General features: G+C 37.9%; 1 protein-coding gene across 13 annotated transcripts in view; it reads right to left on the bottom strand.

Moving 5' to 3' along the window:
* The window catches only part of ESRRG (estrogen related receptor gamma), a 406932-nt gene that overhangs the window by 115553 nt on the left and 274756 nt on the right, over positions 1 to 16623 (bottom strand). For all 13 annotated transcript variants that reach the window (XM_030034642.2, XM_030034646.2, XM_030034652.2 and 10 more), the window contains 2 exons: positions 12379 to 12794; positions 12 to 128 (listed from right to left, as the gene is read on the bottom strand). In XM_030034642.2, the coding sequence (XP_029890502.1) occupies positions 12 to 128; positions 12379 to 12794 (533 nt within the window). The remainder of the gene's footprint in view (positions 1 to 11; positions 129 to 12378; positions 12795 to 16623) is intronic.

The raw sequence follows: 16623 nt of genomic DNA, 5'->3' as shown, positions 1-16623 counted from the left end.
ATCAGTCTTACCTTCTTTCAGCATGCCAACTTTTAGACACTTCATGAAGCGGCAGGCTTGGCAGGACTTGCGTCTGCGCTTTGTGATTTCACATTCATTCGTTGCTGGGCAGCTGTATTCTATGTTACCTGTAATAGAAAGTACAGGAAAAGCGAGGTATTCAGAATCACTAATCAACACAATGGATATACGAAGTACTGATACAATTACTGTTGTGTTTAATTTTGGAATGTATCAAGAGTAAACAGTGCTACAGGAAAGAAACACCTTTCAAGTAAAAATGAAAAGCTGAGTTATAGGATGAGCCTTTTGACTTTTTTTTTTTTTTAAATCTAGACAGCTATATGAAAAAAAAATACACAAACTGCAATTAACATGAGTCTGTGTCTGACTCCATACATGGTCCCTAGCAAAAGCCTTCACATAGATTATTCTTGCTGGTAGGAGGAGAAAATTTTGTCATTTATTGTCTGTACCAAGCCACATGCTTGGGATCCTAACCTGAGCACTCTTCGTTTCCTTTTTTTCCACCAGTTTCATGAGTCTTTCTTTGTCTAGAATACGAAAAGGAGACTGTCATGCTTTATTGAACAATCAACTGTAACAGGTACTACAGAGCTTCACCCTTCTCCTTCCACAACAGCAGGCACAGGGTATCAGGCAGGGTTCACCAGCATTGCTACCACCACACCTAGCACATTCTACAGCTGCTGGGTCAGATCTCTCAGCCAGGACATCTGCCCTTCTCTCTATACTTTAGACAGAGTTCTTGTACTGAGAAGCATCAGAAATAGGATCATTCCTCTCAAGCTGTCAGAATAACAAAAACTGGGGGAGATGCTTGCCTCTGCCTCTCCCAACTCTCCTTAAGGCCTAGAACAAACTAGATCCTTAAATATGAGCCCTCCCGGGCAAACCAGTGTCTCAATTTTTTTTGTTACTGCTCAGTACATATTATTTATCCTCAAAAATAAGAAAAAAACCACCTGAAAATTAATGGGTAAAATACCTATGAGTAATTTTCTTTACATTTTTTAAAATCACATCTTTGGGTATCCAAGTCCAAATGGGAGAACATCTGTTCTCTTTTGCCCTAGTACCACTGCACTTTTCGTAAAACAGCTTAGCTCAGCTTATTCATCTGCCCAGCCATGCATCCTATTGCCCATACATTCAATATGACAGACTTTGCAGCAGTCCAAAGTTTCACCAGGAAACTGACTTTTAAATAAAGTATCTTCCCCATCAGCCTGTCACATCTTGCTTTAAAGGTATTTCTTTATTTTCTAACCCTTTCCCCCTGTGATTAAGTGCATTAGTATCTTAATGAAAATGCATTCTGTTTATTGCCCTCTTGGGAAGCAAGAGGTCATCACACCAAATGCATAAATTGTCATCAGAGACAGTCCGAGCATAATTGCAATTTTGCTGCTCCATGTTTGCTGCGCTCAGGGTCCGTCAAAGTCCCCTGAAACATGCGCAGGTTCTAATAATTAGCATAGAGTCTGCCTGGGACCACAGCATTGATGAAATATTTCAGAGTTAATCACACTTTGTAAACACTGATTTATATTGACTACCTTTCTCCAGACTGATGTCTCCTCATTAAATATCACATTAGTGGATTGCAGGATTGCACAAAGACTCAAATGCTCAGCAACTGCTAATTCAACAGGAAGTAATACTTAAACTACTTACACCTATTGAAAATTGGTTAAGTATTTATGATAAAGGAGGTCTGCATGGTGCAATGTATATTCTGCCAATACAACCAGCATACTTGCACAGCCTTTTCAGGCCTTTGCAGGCTTTCTTCCTCCTGAACATTGCTGCATGACTGACTTAGCAATGCTGGTGAGTAAAACAGATCTTGGTATGTCTGAATACTAATGGTTCTTGCTGGCAAAACTCAAACTTCAGTTTAGTCCTCTTCCCCTTCTTTAGCTCCTGAGAAGAAAGCTATTTAAGAAACCGAAGGATACGGTGGGTAGGAAATTCAGCAAGAGAGTTCCTGCAAAACTTCTTTCCGATATGCATTAGCGAAGTAAGGAAATAATATTTGTGGAAGGATACGTAGGAAAGGATGGTAATGGCAAGCTTAAAAAAAGATTCACATTATCCTCTCACACTCTAACGAGGCATTCTTGGTGAGGCACAACGACTACACAGTGACACCTTCAAAGCCTTTCACAAATTGTATCTAATTAACTTCACCATATTATAGTAATAAATGTATTACCAACCCTATTTAAAAAAAAGAAACAAAATCAGAAATGCTTTGCACAAGATCAAAGATATCTTTGCACAAGGTCAGAAACGATCTTGATCAAAAACAAGATCGAGATTACAACACAGAACTTCAAGCAGCAAAGCTCTGTACCAAGGCAAGTAGAGCACTCCCACTACAGCCAGAGTCCTTGTGCAAAGGCACAGATCACAAAGGTACAGATGTCAACACCAAAAAGTAGCATTCAAAACCAGAAAAATATAAGCAAGATTGCTTATCCATACCCTGACATTTCAGTTTTGCGCAAAATCCTGTGAAACACGGCAAGGGTCTGTAGCATGCAGCACATTATGCACCGACAATGCAACTTATTTTTCCTGCAAATTCTTGCCACCTAAAGAACCCTAAAATGAGCTATTACTCTAGTCACTTAGATTCCAGTACTTGAGCTTAGAGGGGCAATCTTCTCCTATCAATTTAGGCTACTTTACTTTAATGAACTGTATTTTACAGCAGATGTTCAATCTTAATTTTTGATGTTAGAAAATAAACCTGGAAGATGTTGGAAAGAGTTCCTCCAATGAACACAGCAGAGTTACAGTAACAGCATTTATTGCTGCAGCAAAGATCCACATCTTACCAATGGCCACAGTTGGTTCCCCTAAAGTGTTTCAGCATTTTGGAATATGGCTAGACCACAGTAGGAGTTCAAGGAACTAACATTTTGTCACCACTTCACATATGAACGCAGTATTTTACCAAATATCCTCATGGATAGACTTCATTTCTGCCAGTGAGCTTTCCTTAAAAATAAAAAAAACCACCCAATGGAATTTTGCAATGGTTATGTACCTGGATATATATCATACTCAAAATGCATTTTACCTAGCACTCAAAGTATTAGTGGATATATTTTTGGTAAAAACATAGATTTACTGCACATTGCAGGTCATTAGAGCTCTCATAATATCTTATTTACTTCTATACCTTAAAAATAAAGAAATTATTTGAAGGAGTGTTTGGGAAACTCTACAATTTCATAGGTACACTACATCCATTCAAGATGCTCAGATTTGCATTTTATTTCAATGAAGAATATTCAGAAGGAAGCTCTACCATTTACTTGTCTACTGCATCATGCTAGAGGCTGAAACTTAGCAGCTAGTAAGAGCATAAGTTGAGTTTGCCCAGTCCTGTCAACAGTTGGAGAGGTAGCTATGTTATACAAAATCAACATGGCAGCTCTGAGTCTTTACACTAGGCTGACAAGAACGATTGAGCAATTTGTAATATCTCCTGGCTGGTTTTCAGAAAGGACTGGGCTCTGATTACTTATTTCAGAGTCTTTTGTACAATTAGTTTGCAGGCAATATAATTTTCTCACTTACTCCTTAATAGAATCGTGCAGCTAGCTGGCTGATAGAATAACAGCATATATGTAAAACTCCTGCCTGAAGTGCCAGGGGATAATTTGTATATTCCTTTCAGTAGCGTAATGGACTTTTACAGTTTGGCAGTTAAAGGGCTGAGTAATGTAAATTAGTATGACGTTTGAAAATAAAAATATATGTCAAATCTTCACTCCCCAAACACATTGCCCTGTGCTGTAATAATAAAACAGGATTTATGCCAGCCTGAGTCCCTTTTCTCTCCTCATGCACTGAGGAATGATTATTTAAAAACAGTTCCTTTTTTATACTAATTTGTTAAATTTTATTATCTCAGCCAAAAAATGAGAAAATACTTCTAACACACTGTGCCTATCAGGAGCAACTGACTCACTAAAAATATGATGCCATTTGATCTTGAGATAGCGGATGAACTGCTAAAACTTACGCTGCGTAACTGGCTCTTTGGTTTTACACACTTCAGACTGTCAGATCTTTACACACAGCTCAATGATAAGTGGTCCAAGATACCATTTTTTTCATCTCACAGGTGAGGTTTGGAGGTTACCTGAATGAGATGTGGAGTCATAGTACAATTTTAATGGTACAGGGAGTTACTCAATGGCTTTACAAGCCAGGCAAACGACTGGATTAGCTAAGATTCTCGAGACCATTTCGGCCATTTCTTGCATGGAATTGAAAGTGACACTCAAGGCAACAGCAGAGGAGGAGTGAGAACCACAACAGAGAGGCCACTGAAAGCACTGGGCCTTATACATTGGCATCTTATTCAAAATGAAGTTATTGTCATCAAGAGTTACAACTTTAGAACCTCACAGATATCAAGAGTGCAAAGCTGGCTCTAGAAACTGGCTCCAGCCTGTGGGACAAGCTGAAACAGGGGTCTCTCTTCCAGAAATACTGACAAGAATAGAAGCTGCAGACAGCAATTCTTAGCAGAAGCTTTATTTCCCTTTTCGCACTGCGACATTTGCTATTATAACACTTAAGATGTAACAGCATTGCTGTGAGCTATTGGAATATGCTCAGAAAATCTTTGGACAAGTAAAAGACGTGAGGAAGACTGAGATACGGGGTGAAAAAGCATTTCGAAAGAGTAGCCATGAGCCACTTAGAAAAGCAGGAGGAATGCTGAAGATACCAGTACTGAAACTATTACTGTGTGGGAATAGGTCCAGAAAAAAAAAAAAAAGAAAAAAGGAAAAAAAAAAAGAAAAAAAGCAAGCCAATAGAGGGGAATTAATTATTCCTTCAATGTAATAATTTTATGCTATAATCAGCTTGTGAAACTGTATTTCAGTATCTCTTTATTTATATTCAATAATGCCCCATTTTTCTCGCAAACTTTCTCTTTGAGCTTCTGTAACCTAATACCTTTTTTCAAAAACTTGTATTTAAAAAGCAAGTGTTCTCATTATTCTTAATAGAGGCTACTGCATCACTGGATTTAAGTCTTTCTGCAGTAAGGTTTACCCCAGGTACCACCTTCACGCTCTGTCTTCCTGGGTGACAGACCCAAAGGAACACACCTGCTTGTCTGTAGACTGGCATGCATGAAAACTCTGGAAAATGAAAGGTAGCCAGGATTACAGCCATAGGTCTTCTGGGAATTAATAAAAGAGAAGTCTCAGAAAGAGAGACAGGAGAATCTAAGCCAACATAGAGAGTGAATTATGGTACGTTAGGTCACACCTTGATATATAATCCAACCAGAACAAAAAAGAACAGTTCTTGAGAAACTGAGGAGAAGTAGGTGCTGTCAGAAATAAAGAGTAATAAGCTAACTTAGGAAAAGAAGGATAGAGAAAAAGTCCCTGATGGACTTAAAAATGTATTTGATGTTTATAGGTCTTAGCAAAGCTGAACTGAAGAAAGTAAAAATATTTTCTCTCAGGTTAAAGTTTTAGTTCTTGCAGTTCTGTTCCCTACTTTGCAGTCAGAACTCAACTGAATTTAAGTATGAGTAAATATTTTCACAAGTGAAAGTACTCTTATCGAAAAGGTTTCAGAAATGGGGTCAGGTTGGAATGAGGTTGGATTTGAACCTAACTGAAACCAGTTCTGGCTGACAAATCCTTAGATGGATTCACCTGATACTGTAGATAGCTCTAGGAATTATAGACCTATGAATTCTGCTACATGTCATCTGGAGCTGATTAAGCCTAAAGTTGACTGTAATCACAATTTTTCACCCAGATGACTTCAGAAACAATATTGCACACACAGAGTTACAGAACATTTGAAAATTTGGTTCCTAAATGTCTCAAATGTTTTTTTTAAGATGATAGGACCATGTATGAAGGATTATGCTTACGTCTCTGCTGCTTGTGTTGCCTTTTCTGTTACAGTAGAAAACTCAGTAGAAGCAGCTAGTTTTTAAATAACTCTACAGTAGTAAGATGGTGTTTGAGAGAGGGATACATCCAGCTTAAAAGTACATTTTAAATGAAATCACTATGTTGAGTTCCTTAAAAGAACCCAGTGTACTATGTTACTGAACTATAATATACTTAGAGTTTCTAAAATTTATTTTTTATTTCTTTTTCTTTTATTCCTAGAAAGCAACATGAAAGGAGATTTAAAACGAAAATGTAAAGGTGATGCTGGTTGGTTTGACTGCATGACATTTTTGCATCAGCCTCTAACTTTAGGTAGATAGGTTTCCAGCCTCATAAAAACCACCATAATTTTCAATATGAGGCTGATATTAGGGGGTGTTGAATGACACCTGTAAGGGCCCAACTATCTTTGATTCCCACTGGAGGCAACTTCTTTATCTTCCAACAGAAATTAAGGGCACTTAGGTCATTTTAAGAGAGAATCAATGCTTTGAAGACACCAACAGAACTGATCCCCTGCCACCTGGGAGTCACTGAAGAGTTGTCCAAGTGAGAAAGACTGAACCATCTATATTTTGTCCCTACTGGTATTTTATCTACGTCGACTTCGATACATCCTACCAAGGTAGCATGGAAAATTGTCACTGTTTGTTTATGAGCACGTAGAACATCTCAGTCTGTGAAGTTGCAAACCAAACGAATTTCACAGCAGTAAAAAAAAGTAATTAAAAAAGTTATAGAAACATTAAAATAAATCACTCGCTAGCTGAGACTTCACATGTCTCCAGTTTTCAACTAGACAGAGCTTCGTAAGTGGGCTGGAAACTTTCATAGATGTTTATAACAAATAGAGATCCTGACCTAATTATAATGGCATTGATACATACCACTGTACCAGTACTATTTGTAAACCACATCTCTTTCTGAGTACTTCTGATGGGATTGAAATAGCCATGCACAAATCAGGCTGCTCATTCTTATTCCCTAATAATCTAAATGCAGCATATAATTTACAAGGGTGTAAGGAAAGAAGTGATAGTAAAAATAATAGAGAACCATCCGTACACTTTTAAACTTCTCTCTGGTTCTCAGATTTCAGCATGTTTATATCTTATTGTCTCATCTTGCTTGGCTACCACAGTTACGCAACGATATTATGACAGGATTAAAAAATGTGTTGGAAGGAATTAAAAATACTTGCTCAGTAGTTTGTTTGGCCCATAGGCACAGAGACATCAGGAGAAAAGGGAAGATACCTATCATTGCTTGCTTAAAAAATTCTTTGAAAGAAATGCTGAGGCACAGACTTTCACTTATATAAGGAAGGTAAATGATTTAATCAGGTAATGATGGATTCAGGTGACATTTAGTGTTAGGTTCACTGGAGGGCTGCTATATTTGCACCAGAGCCAAGGTCCACAGACTATTGCACCAAGATGCAAGCCTCCACCCTATCTTTCTATAAAAAACTATCATCTTAGCTACCAGTAAAGATGCTGAAAAGCTGTAAAATCTTACTTAATTTGGTTTCATTTCCTCCACAAAAATGATGTGCAGTATTATAGGAGTCAGCTTTGAGATGCAAATTAACCTTTGGAAGCCACTTCGGTGAAGTCCAACTTCGAATCAAATTTTATGTTGCCCATTTTAAATGTCACCTTATCTGAATTACATAGCTAGTTCTAACTTTCCTGATTAAAACTTCCTGATTTAAAAAAAAAGTAAAATATATATTTACTGTAAAGTGTTTGTACATTTACAGATCAAACTGGCTCAGTAATGGGTAAACACTCTAAAGAGGGTTGAAAAACATGAACACTAAAGGGATTAAAACCAACTTTGAGTAACCAAAAAGGTGAAAAAAAGTACAAAGCAGTCTAATCTAGCTCCTAGTTTGGGCAGGCATTGAAGACCATAGGAACTATGTTACTGCAGAACTGTAAAGCTGAAGGCTCTTAGGTGATCAGCATAAAATGAGATGGCAGACTTGGTCTAGTTCACGTAATGACCAAAAAGACAACAGTATTCCCAGGATGGAATATGTCTTGTTTGTGTTAGGAGGCATGGACAGGCAACAACTCTCAAGGATAAAGCTCTTAAATGAGACAGTGAGGGTATGACTGCACGGCTTCTTCCTAGCTATTGCTTTACTCACCCTGCGTATAAACAGAAGATTGCTGCCTCAATACTGTTCATCCAACAGTTTTTCCGCAAAAAATAAACATATAAACAAAAAAAACCAAAGCCCAAGAACTACAAGGACTATTGAATGCAATATATTTTAGCTTTTGTGGGGAAAATTCAAACACTGTCCAAGGAAATAGTAAGCTCTGACACTTTTGCAACAAGCCTTACCAGGAAGACAACATATCAATACCTAGGCTTTTCACACTGCCTTTTCATGCTAGTTCAAAGAGTCCAAAGATGACAGTCCTGAAGATTTGGAAGGACGGAGGAAGAAAGTTGTCTAGATGCAGGCCATTATTTTAGAGAGATGAAGGCTAAAATAAAACCAAATAGTAAACTGTCTTTGAATCTCTAAGTCCTATCATCCTCCTACTGAAAGCAAGAATAGCATTTCAATCCACTTGCAGAAATGTTTAAGTTACAGGCACTGAGTAATTACATATTATTAATGCAAAGTGTGTCCTTACTAGTCTTTATGATATCTGAGCAAATAAAAATTGAGAAATGTATTTACACTAAATATTCACCACAAAATATCTAGTGAGTACAAGACCTCTGCGCTGAACACAGGACTTTGCACCCAGCTGTCAACTGAAAATTCTTTTTTCTCTCTTTTAATGAAAGCTTGGACTTTTCAAGATAACACAGTGCACAGCAAAAACTGGAGAAACCCTAAAAATCAATGGACCTGTAACTATTTTTAGACATTGCTATTTTCTACTATCCCTGATGTTAAGCCAATTTTGGGGAGATTTGGCTGTGTGTGAGTTTCTGTGAGACATTTGCAGTCAGACACCATGTAAATTATCCCAGAAGCAAACTGAGAGCTGCAGCTGAGTAAGTACTAGGCTGAGCAGAGAGAACATCCAGTTCTCCCATCCCTTATATGTCACAAAAGGGGGCAAAACATCATTAGACTCTACTATGACCTAAGCAGACACTGATTTTATATACTGAGCTGGGGTTTTGGTGGGGTTTGTTTTGGTTTTAGGCAGGTAATTTCTTGTTTCTAATTTTTTCTAATATTATTGATTTTTATCATAATCTTTATGCATTCTTTACCACAGCCCCAAATGTATTTCTGTGCTATGTTAAAAATATATATTCAAAAAAGACAAACTTACTCTTTCCTATAATTCAAGACAGGGTTCATTTAATTTCTTTACTTTTAAGAAAATTAGGAGGGATTGCAAGAGGCAGGAAGAAGAAAAGAAATCCATCAGCCAGGAATGAACATTTTTTAGACTAAATTGCTGTCATCTGAAAGAGAACGGTAATCTCCATTACCCTTAAAAACAGGTGTACACTCTACCTTAGAGTGAAATTCGCCTTGTGTAAAAGGCTACTATGTATCCTGTGATGCACTTCACTTCTGTCTTATGTAAGATGCTGGTGTGCCGGCTCTCTGAACAGCTGCCTGTGGCTTTCACCTACTGAGATTTCAAAAGACTCCTTTGAAATGGAAAGAATGGAAAGACTCCCTTTGACTTAGTGGAAAGGACATCAGGCCTCACGTGAACACAAGATGTGCTTCATAATCTTAACCTTATCAGCTCAGCCTTGCTCTCACTGAACTCAGGGCAGTTTTGCCCATGACTTCAACAGGAATAGCACCTAGGTTCTAAAACTCTGAGCTAATCTAGTAACTCATGAATGATAAACAAGAAAGGTTTGGGAAGTCAAATGTTCTTTTTCACTGAATCAATAATTAAGTACCCATCACAATTAAATTATTAGCATTTAAAATAAGCACTTCTTTCAGCCAAGACATGTTATCCGTACATATGCACAGTTACAATATTTGACTCTTCAGGTAGTCTGGTTTAGCATTCTGTATTTATAAATTTCTTGGGTTTTTTCTGTTCTCCTGGTTTCTTATTTGCAGTTATGCAGTAATCAACTTATTTTAAAAACAAGCAGAGAATGAATGTGATATGAACCAGGAAGTGAAATGGTACAGGGAAGAATGACCTCTATGAACACTGGGACTAAATTCTATCATTTAGAGCAAAAAAACTCAGGGGAATTATTCTTCGTGCAAGCTTAAAGGTAGAATTTGCTCATTCAAAACACGAGGAGTACCTTTTTCTTATATACTTCTCGTCACCTTACCACAATCTATGGTTTGATTCATCAAAGTAAATAGCTTCCATTATTTTGCAAGGTATTTGAAAACTTTTAGTAGTTGTGTCAGTTTAGTCAGCACCATTACTGAAGATGCTGCCATGACATTATGATGGTAACATACCTCCTCTTCATAGTTTCTTCATTATTGCTTTTCCATTCAATGCTTGGTTTTTCCTAACTGCATATTTTTTTTTTGTCTTCACAGCACTGTCACCTGCTGATGCAGCTAGTGCTCTAACCATACTGAGACTTTTTGCACAGCTGCCAGTTCTAACTTGAGCTGTGTGGCCAAGTCCAGGTTGCTAATCTGGAGAATGACGTCCCTGTCTTGTGCTTCCATGCCCAGAAACTTGATGTCTGTGGTGTGGTGTAAAATTGCAGACTACCTATTACTACCAGAAGTCAACGCTTTAATCAGTTAACATTTCTGTGGCATTTTTTCATGCTCAAAATACAACTAAAATAATCATGCCTCAATTCAGTTCTGTAGGACAGCTATTACATAGCAATTAAATACCATTTATAAAAACTGAGCTGCTAGTTGAAGTTGGTGCTTGAAGTTTAGCAACCACAAAATACAAATTGCTTCAGTGGAAACATTTTTTGAGCTTATCTGAAAATGTTCTTGAAGGTCAAGTGAAATCACCTACCTCTTTTTTCACTTTTTCCAAAACAAAGGCTTGAAATGAGCATACTGTTTCTGCATATGCACTCATTTTACATATGAACCCAGGCCACTGGAATCTTCACAGGTATGTTTGTTTATTGATTGCAAACATTGTAACACTCAGCACCATTAGAACAACTGAAGTCTAATGTTTCCTTTTAGTGGCTATATGGCCATCATAAAATCGGTACTTCATGCTGGTAGAAGGCCCAAACCCCCAGTAGCAAAATGGATGAGGAGAATAAAATGGCCATTGCCTCAGCAATGGATAAATTAACATTAATTATTTTTCTTCACTAATTTTACATTAAGTATGGAAGTACCATATTTAAGAAACCTTGACCAAATGTTTCAAATTTGGGATTATGTGAAATTACAAACTGAAACTAACTTTATGCTCCTTATCATAACTCACTTTTAAAAAGAAAAGTATACCACCAGATTGCATTGTCTTTCCTGAGAATTCCAGGTGCTCAACATCTATGAACATCAAGCAGATTTTATTGAGGAGCTTAAATTTGGACTTAGCAACCTAATTCTAGTCTCTGAAGTTTGAATTTAATTTAATGTGACACTACATTCCTGTACAGGCCAAGCTTGGCCTCATGTTCTTTAAATAAAGCACCTTCAATTTTACTTGAAAGGATGATATCTAAATCAAAGTAGAAGGTTATTTTGTCTCCAGTGGTTCTGAAGCTAGAACAAGTGGTCATGCAAATTATCCCATTCGTACTAATTTATGCCAAAATATGTGGCGTATTTGTAACAGGTATCAAGAGCAGATTAATACAAAGTACTGGGAAGAGACCAAAAGCTGCCAACTTACTCTCCTTAGAATGTGATCTTACAGATATTTGTTGAACATTTTAAGGCCACTGTATATCATATGGGTGAAAGATGAGTTACTAATACACTGATACGGACAAAGCACTACACCATTGCATTTTGTTTGAATTTTAAATGCACTGCTCCTTTAACAAAAATAAACTGGATTTCTATAACTATTTAAGTACGGTAGTGGTGTAACTAGGAGCAAAACCCAAGCACGATCCCTGTGTGCCAGCCACAAGGTTTGTTCAAGAGGCATCCATGACAACCTTCAGAAAATAATCAGTTTTCTTCGCAACAATCACTTACAGGAATCCATGAGAAACTCATATAGAAAACAAATCTGAACATGCACCGCATAGGCTCCAGTGTTTTTGTGTTTTTCACAATCAAAATAAACGTGGCAGTGGGCTTAATGTGACAGACAGAACTCCCGAAGAAGCTCAAAAGGGCTTTTTCATGAGTAACAATCTGTAGGACCAAACACTATGAAGAATGAGAAGGTATAGGCTGAAGTCCTAACTGGATTTAGTCAAGGATTGTACTATTTCACTACGAGCAAAAGAAAGAAAAGAAGTTTAAAGAATAACCAACCTTGAATTGTCCTTTTGAAGAAAGCCTTGCAGGCCTCGCAGGAAGCCACTCCATAGTGGTACCCTGATGCAATGTCACCACACACCAAACACAGTCTTTTGGGCATCGAGTTCAGCATGTATTCACACTTGGTCTGTGAATCTTCAGCGATGGTACTAGAGCAGTCATCATACCGTTTCCTGACTGGCCCATTGCCCCCAAGCCCTGTGGCTGAAGGGTAGAGGGGAGGCGAGTCCAGCCCGTTCTGATGTCCATTCATGGTGGAACTGTAGCTCCCGCTGGCGTCTGAGGAGCCACCAGGGCTGTGGTGGTTGATGCTGTCCGTCAGAGAGGCAGGGCTCGACGGTTCCGTCTTGATGTACGACGAACAGCTAGAATCAATGTGTCGATCTTTGCTTGACATTCTGCAGAGAAGCCTGTAGTGGGGAGAGAGAGAAAGAAGAATCTGTGTATTAAAGACAGTGCTCTTTAAGGCTGCTCCGGAAGGGTTAGGGACTGCACATCATTCATTCATTAGTCAATACCTCTTGTTCTACATGAAGGTAATCAGCATAAGGGCATGACAGAGCTTTGTCAAAGCTGCAGACAGGCAGTAAACAAAAACTTTAAAGAGACCAAATCCTTCTGTTGTCCCCTCCACCTGCCCTCTAGGCTATGTGTCAACTTCACATCAACTCTAAATCCTGAACTTGTCATCTAGCAAGTCAAAAAATTAACAAAATCCTATTAGATGACTTGGCTGTTAAATGTCTTCCTTTTTCCATCAGTACTTTCTTTCTGTAAATGCCATCGTTATCAGGAACAAGTATTTCGAAGTTTGATCACATAAATGTTCTGCTCCGTAATTAATATTTGTCAAGACACTTGACTAAAACACATATCCATCATCTATTGATCTGATCCCAGAATTGAAGAGCAAGTCTCCCACAGTCTTTTTTTTTCTATATTAATATTGCTTTATTATAGATACAGCTATTTAGTAACGCAGTAGCACATCAACTGGGAACTCTAACAAATAATTAAGGCTGGACTCCATTTTCACAAAATCTAAGTGAAATGATTCATCAGCTCAGGGTGCAATTACTTTCTAGCCATTATCCTCAGACTAACCAGTAATAACTATGCCACTATCCCATATATCTGCAGCTCTATAGGACCTGACATTTTACGTGTTCCGTTCTTGGATTAAAAAAAAATACATTAGAGGAAATTTTACATAGAAGTTTTGTCTTTCAGAAGATGAGATTCTGTCTTACTTCTCAGTTCTTACATTTTCAGAATTAAGCATCTGAAATAAAACCATATAACATTTGATCTGACAAATTAGTGCTTTCTACAGGGGGAAAAAAAATTATCTTCTTTGTCTATTCCATCCCCAAGATTTTTATTATTTTTAAACATATTTTAGGGAGAACAAGGGACAAAAATAATAATTAGAAAGCTCTGAATCAGATACTATCTTCATTTTCTACAGCTGGTTATGAGACCACAGTAGCAAATGGCCTACCCAGCATTTTCCTGACAGTACTCTCAGAAGCTGCCAAAGCACAGATGACAGTTATGAGCATTTCTCTAGAAACATTATCAGCAGAAAAGCAAATACCCCGTAAGACCACCCACCTGGAGCTATAGGTTCATGTTTTCAAAGCAAACACATGAGTCCAGACAATTTGACTGACTTAACTTTCTAAAGTAATTTTTGAGATCTTGTCTTCACTTTTTCACCTTTCCATGTTTAAAAAAGAAATTTAAAAATATCAATTTCTGCTTCAAGATCTGGAATCAAATTCACCAATGGAAAACAGACATAAATCCAGAGAGTTCGCTTTCTTTCCAGTGAGGTTAACCGAAATCAAAGCCTGACTCTTCATTAAAGATATCTGCTTAGGATGAGGTTTACCCTAAAATCAGTGCCCATGGGTCTTATTTAGCACCTTTCAATTGTTGTGATTTTTACTGTAAAATTCTATTGGAAACAAACGACACGTGAATTTGGAAAACAGCCAGACTGATGTGCAGAAATGTTATCCTCCAAATTTAAAATCAGTACTTATTTGGGGGGTGGAAGGAGCAAGCTATCTGGTGTCAGCAAATAAAGCAAGGAAATGGGAAGGTTAAAGCCGTGAAAATATCTTATTACATTGGACCACCTGCTTGTGCTGTCCTTTCCTCAAGAACTGGAGGGGAGGAAATCCCCTTGCCAGCCTGCAGTAGCGTGTGCCTTTTCTTCTGCATCTGCTGCCTTGTAGCCGTCACTGTTAATGAGTGCTGTAATTAATAGATAGCTCTCTCTTGTCTCTCTACTTGCACTCTGGGCTAAGCACTTTTCTCAAGTCAACGTTTGAAAGAAAGCGGGTCGGCACTGACTTACAGCAGCTCTGCAAATTCCTTTTAATTTAGAGCACTTACACCACCACTCCACTTATTACCTTATAATTACTGGACCCCTCTCACATACATTACGATCTTAGACTAGAGTTAGAAGTTATTAGGGTACTAAAACATGGTGTCTCTCTGTCTCTCTCTCCCCTCTTTCTTTGACACTGAATTTTATACAGCTACGATTAAAAATATCAATTAACTTTCACATTCTACCAACTTATTTTTTACGTTATTTTTCTATACACTAACACTAAGGTCCTTTTATTGACTAAACAAGTACTTGGTCTTCATCTCCCTGCTGCTGAGACTCCGCATATAAAGTCTCAAAATACAGCAATAGGAGTCACTGCCTACAGTCTGCCGTAACCAGCTTGATGGGACGTTCTTGTCTAAGACTCCCACTGCTGATTTCTTCTTCTAATTTGTGCAATAATGAGCTCAAATGTCACCCTTCCCTTCCCAGAAAAACCATTTGCAATTAATTAGTCGTCCAAATGCATGTTGTCTTAACCACTTTTGCACTGGCTATCTCCCACTCCAAGCGGTCAGAACCAAAATATAATCTCAGTTCTACAAGCATTAAAATCTGATCACCAGTGCTGCTTAGGCTAAAGCCAGTCTGCTGATGCTTCTGAAGTAGCAGTTTCTGGTACTAACCAAGATAGAGCTGCTTTTGGCTACAGCTTTAAATGGTACAGACTGGACTGGTGCATGCTGGCAAAGCACAAATGCGGTTAAAACATTAACCATTCCAAGGAAAAGCAAAAACAATAGTGCCCAACTGAGAACACCGAAGGTGGTGAACCAGAGACAAGGCCAGGTACTAGCTGTGGGCGGGCAACAGACACCTACTGCTTTCACTCCTCCGTTACTTTCATTCAGATATGGTACAGTAATTCAAGAGCCATCTTATACGGATGGCAGGTGGGACCACCATCAAATTATCATGCTGAACATTTGGAATAATGCCTAAGCTAGATCTCTGTAAAATCCCTCCCTCAGTTCTCTCCTAATTACTACTTAGCTCGTTACACTGGAGCATTCCTAGACACCATTGCATTATAGTGTAAAACTACAGTTAGAGCTTAATTCTCTCTTCCTCTCTGTGTCTGAAATTCTACAGCTCTATTATTCAAGCCTGAAATATTCACAACTATCTATAAATTCAATTGTCAGCCAGTGGGTTTTATTCTAGACCTCACTTCAATCTAAAATTAGAGGCACTAAAATTCACATTAACTCTAAGAGGAATGTAGTGAATAAGACTTTATTTCAAAAGAACACCTTTTTGTCAGAAAGAGCTATTTTCAAGATGATGGCTTTATCTGCATTCAAAGAGAATAAGCCCAATTCCACATTGTGCTGTTAATGCAAAATTTTTAGGTCACATTGGATTAATAAAAATCTAAATTTAGTTAAGGTTTATGAATAGAAATAACATGTGTCATATAAAAATGTACAGTATTTATTTTAAAGCATTGGTAGGGTTGTTTTTTTTCTTTACTAGATTTTAAGTCAAATAAATGGCAGCTCCATTTGTGGTCGGCTGTTCTCAGGTAAGTTTTCTAACAACTGGTATCTCTTGGGTAAACTTTCCTGTCACTAACTATAGGGAAAGTAACTAATTGGCTCTAGAAGCATTTCCATGCCCATACACAAGAAAAACTACACAGGGTACTGCAAGCCTCAAGTAATGTGCAATGTAGAGCATGACTCTTCACATGTCTACTGAATTTACTTCACAACTTCTTCGTTTAAGGAAGACCTGAAGCCAGTCACTGCTGGCAGAAAGGTACAATGACAGAGCACTTCAATATGCAACTCCTTCTTTAAAATGGTTTTAAACAATAGCGAATAAATTGT

This window comes from Aquila chrysaetos, chromosome 13, assembly GCF_900496995.4.
Source record: "Aquila chrysaetos chrysaetos chromosome 13, bAquChr1.4, whole genome shotgun sequence".
NCBI classification, from domain to species: domain Eukaryota; kingdom Metazoa; phylum Chordata; class Aves; order Accipitriformes; family Accipitridae; genus Aquila; species Aquila chrysaetos.
This window is presented reverse-complemented; position numbering and strand designations above follow the sequence as displayed.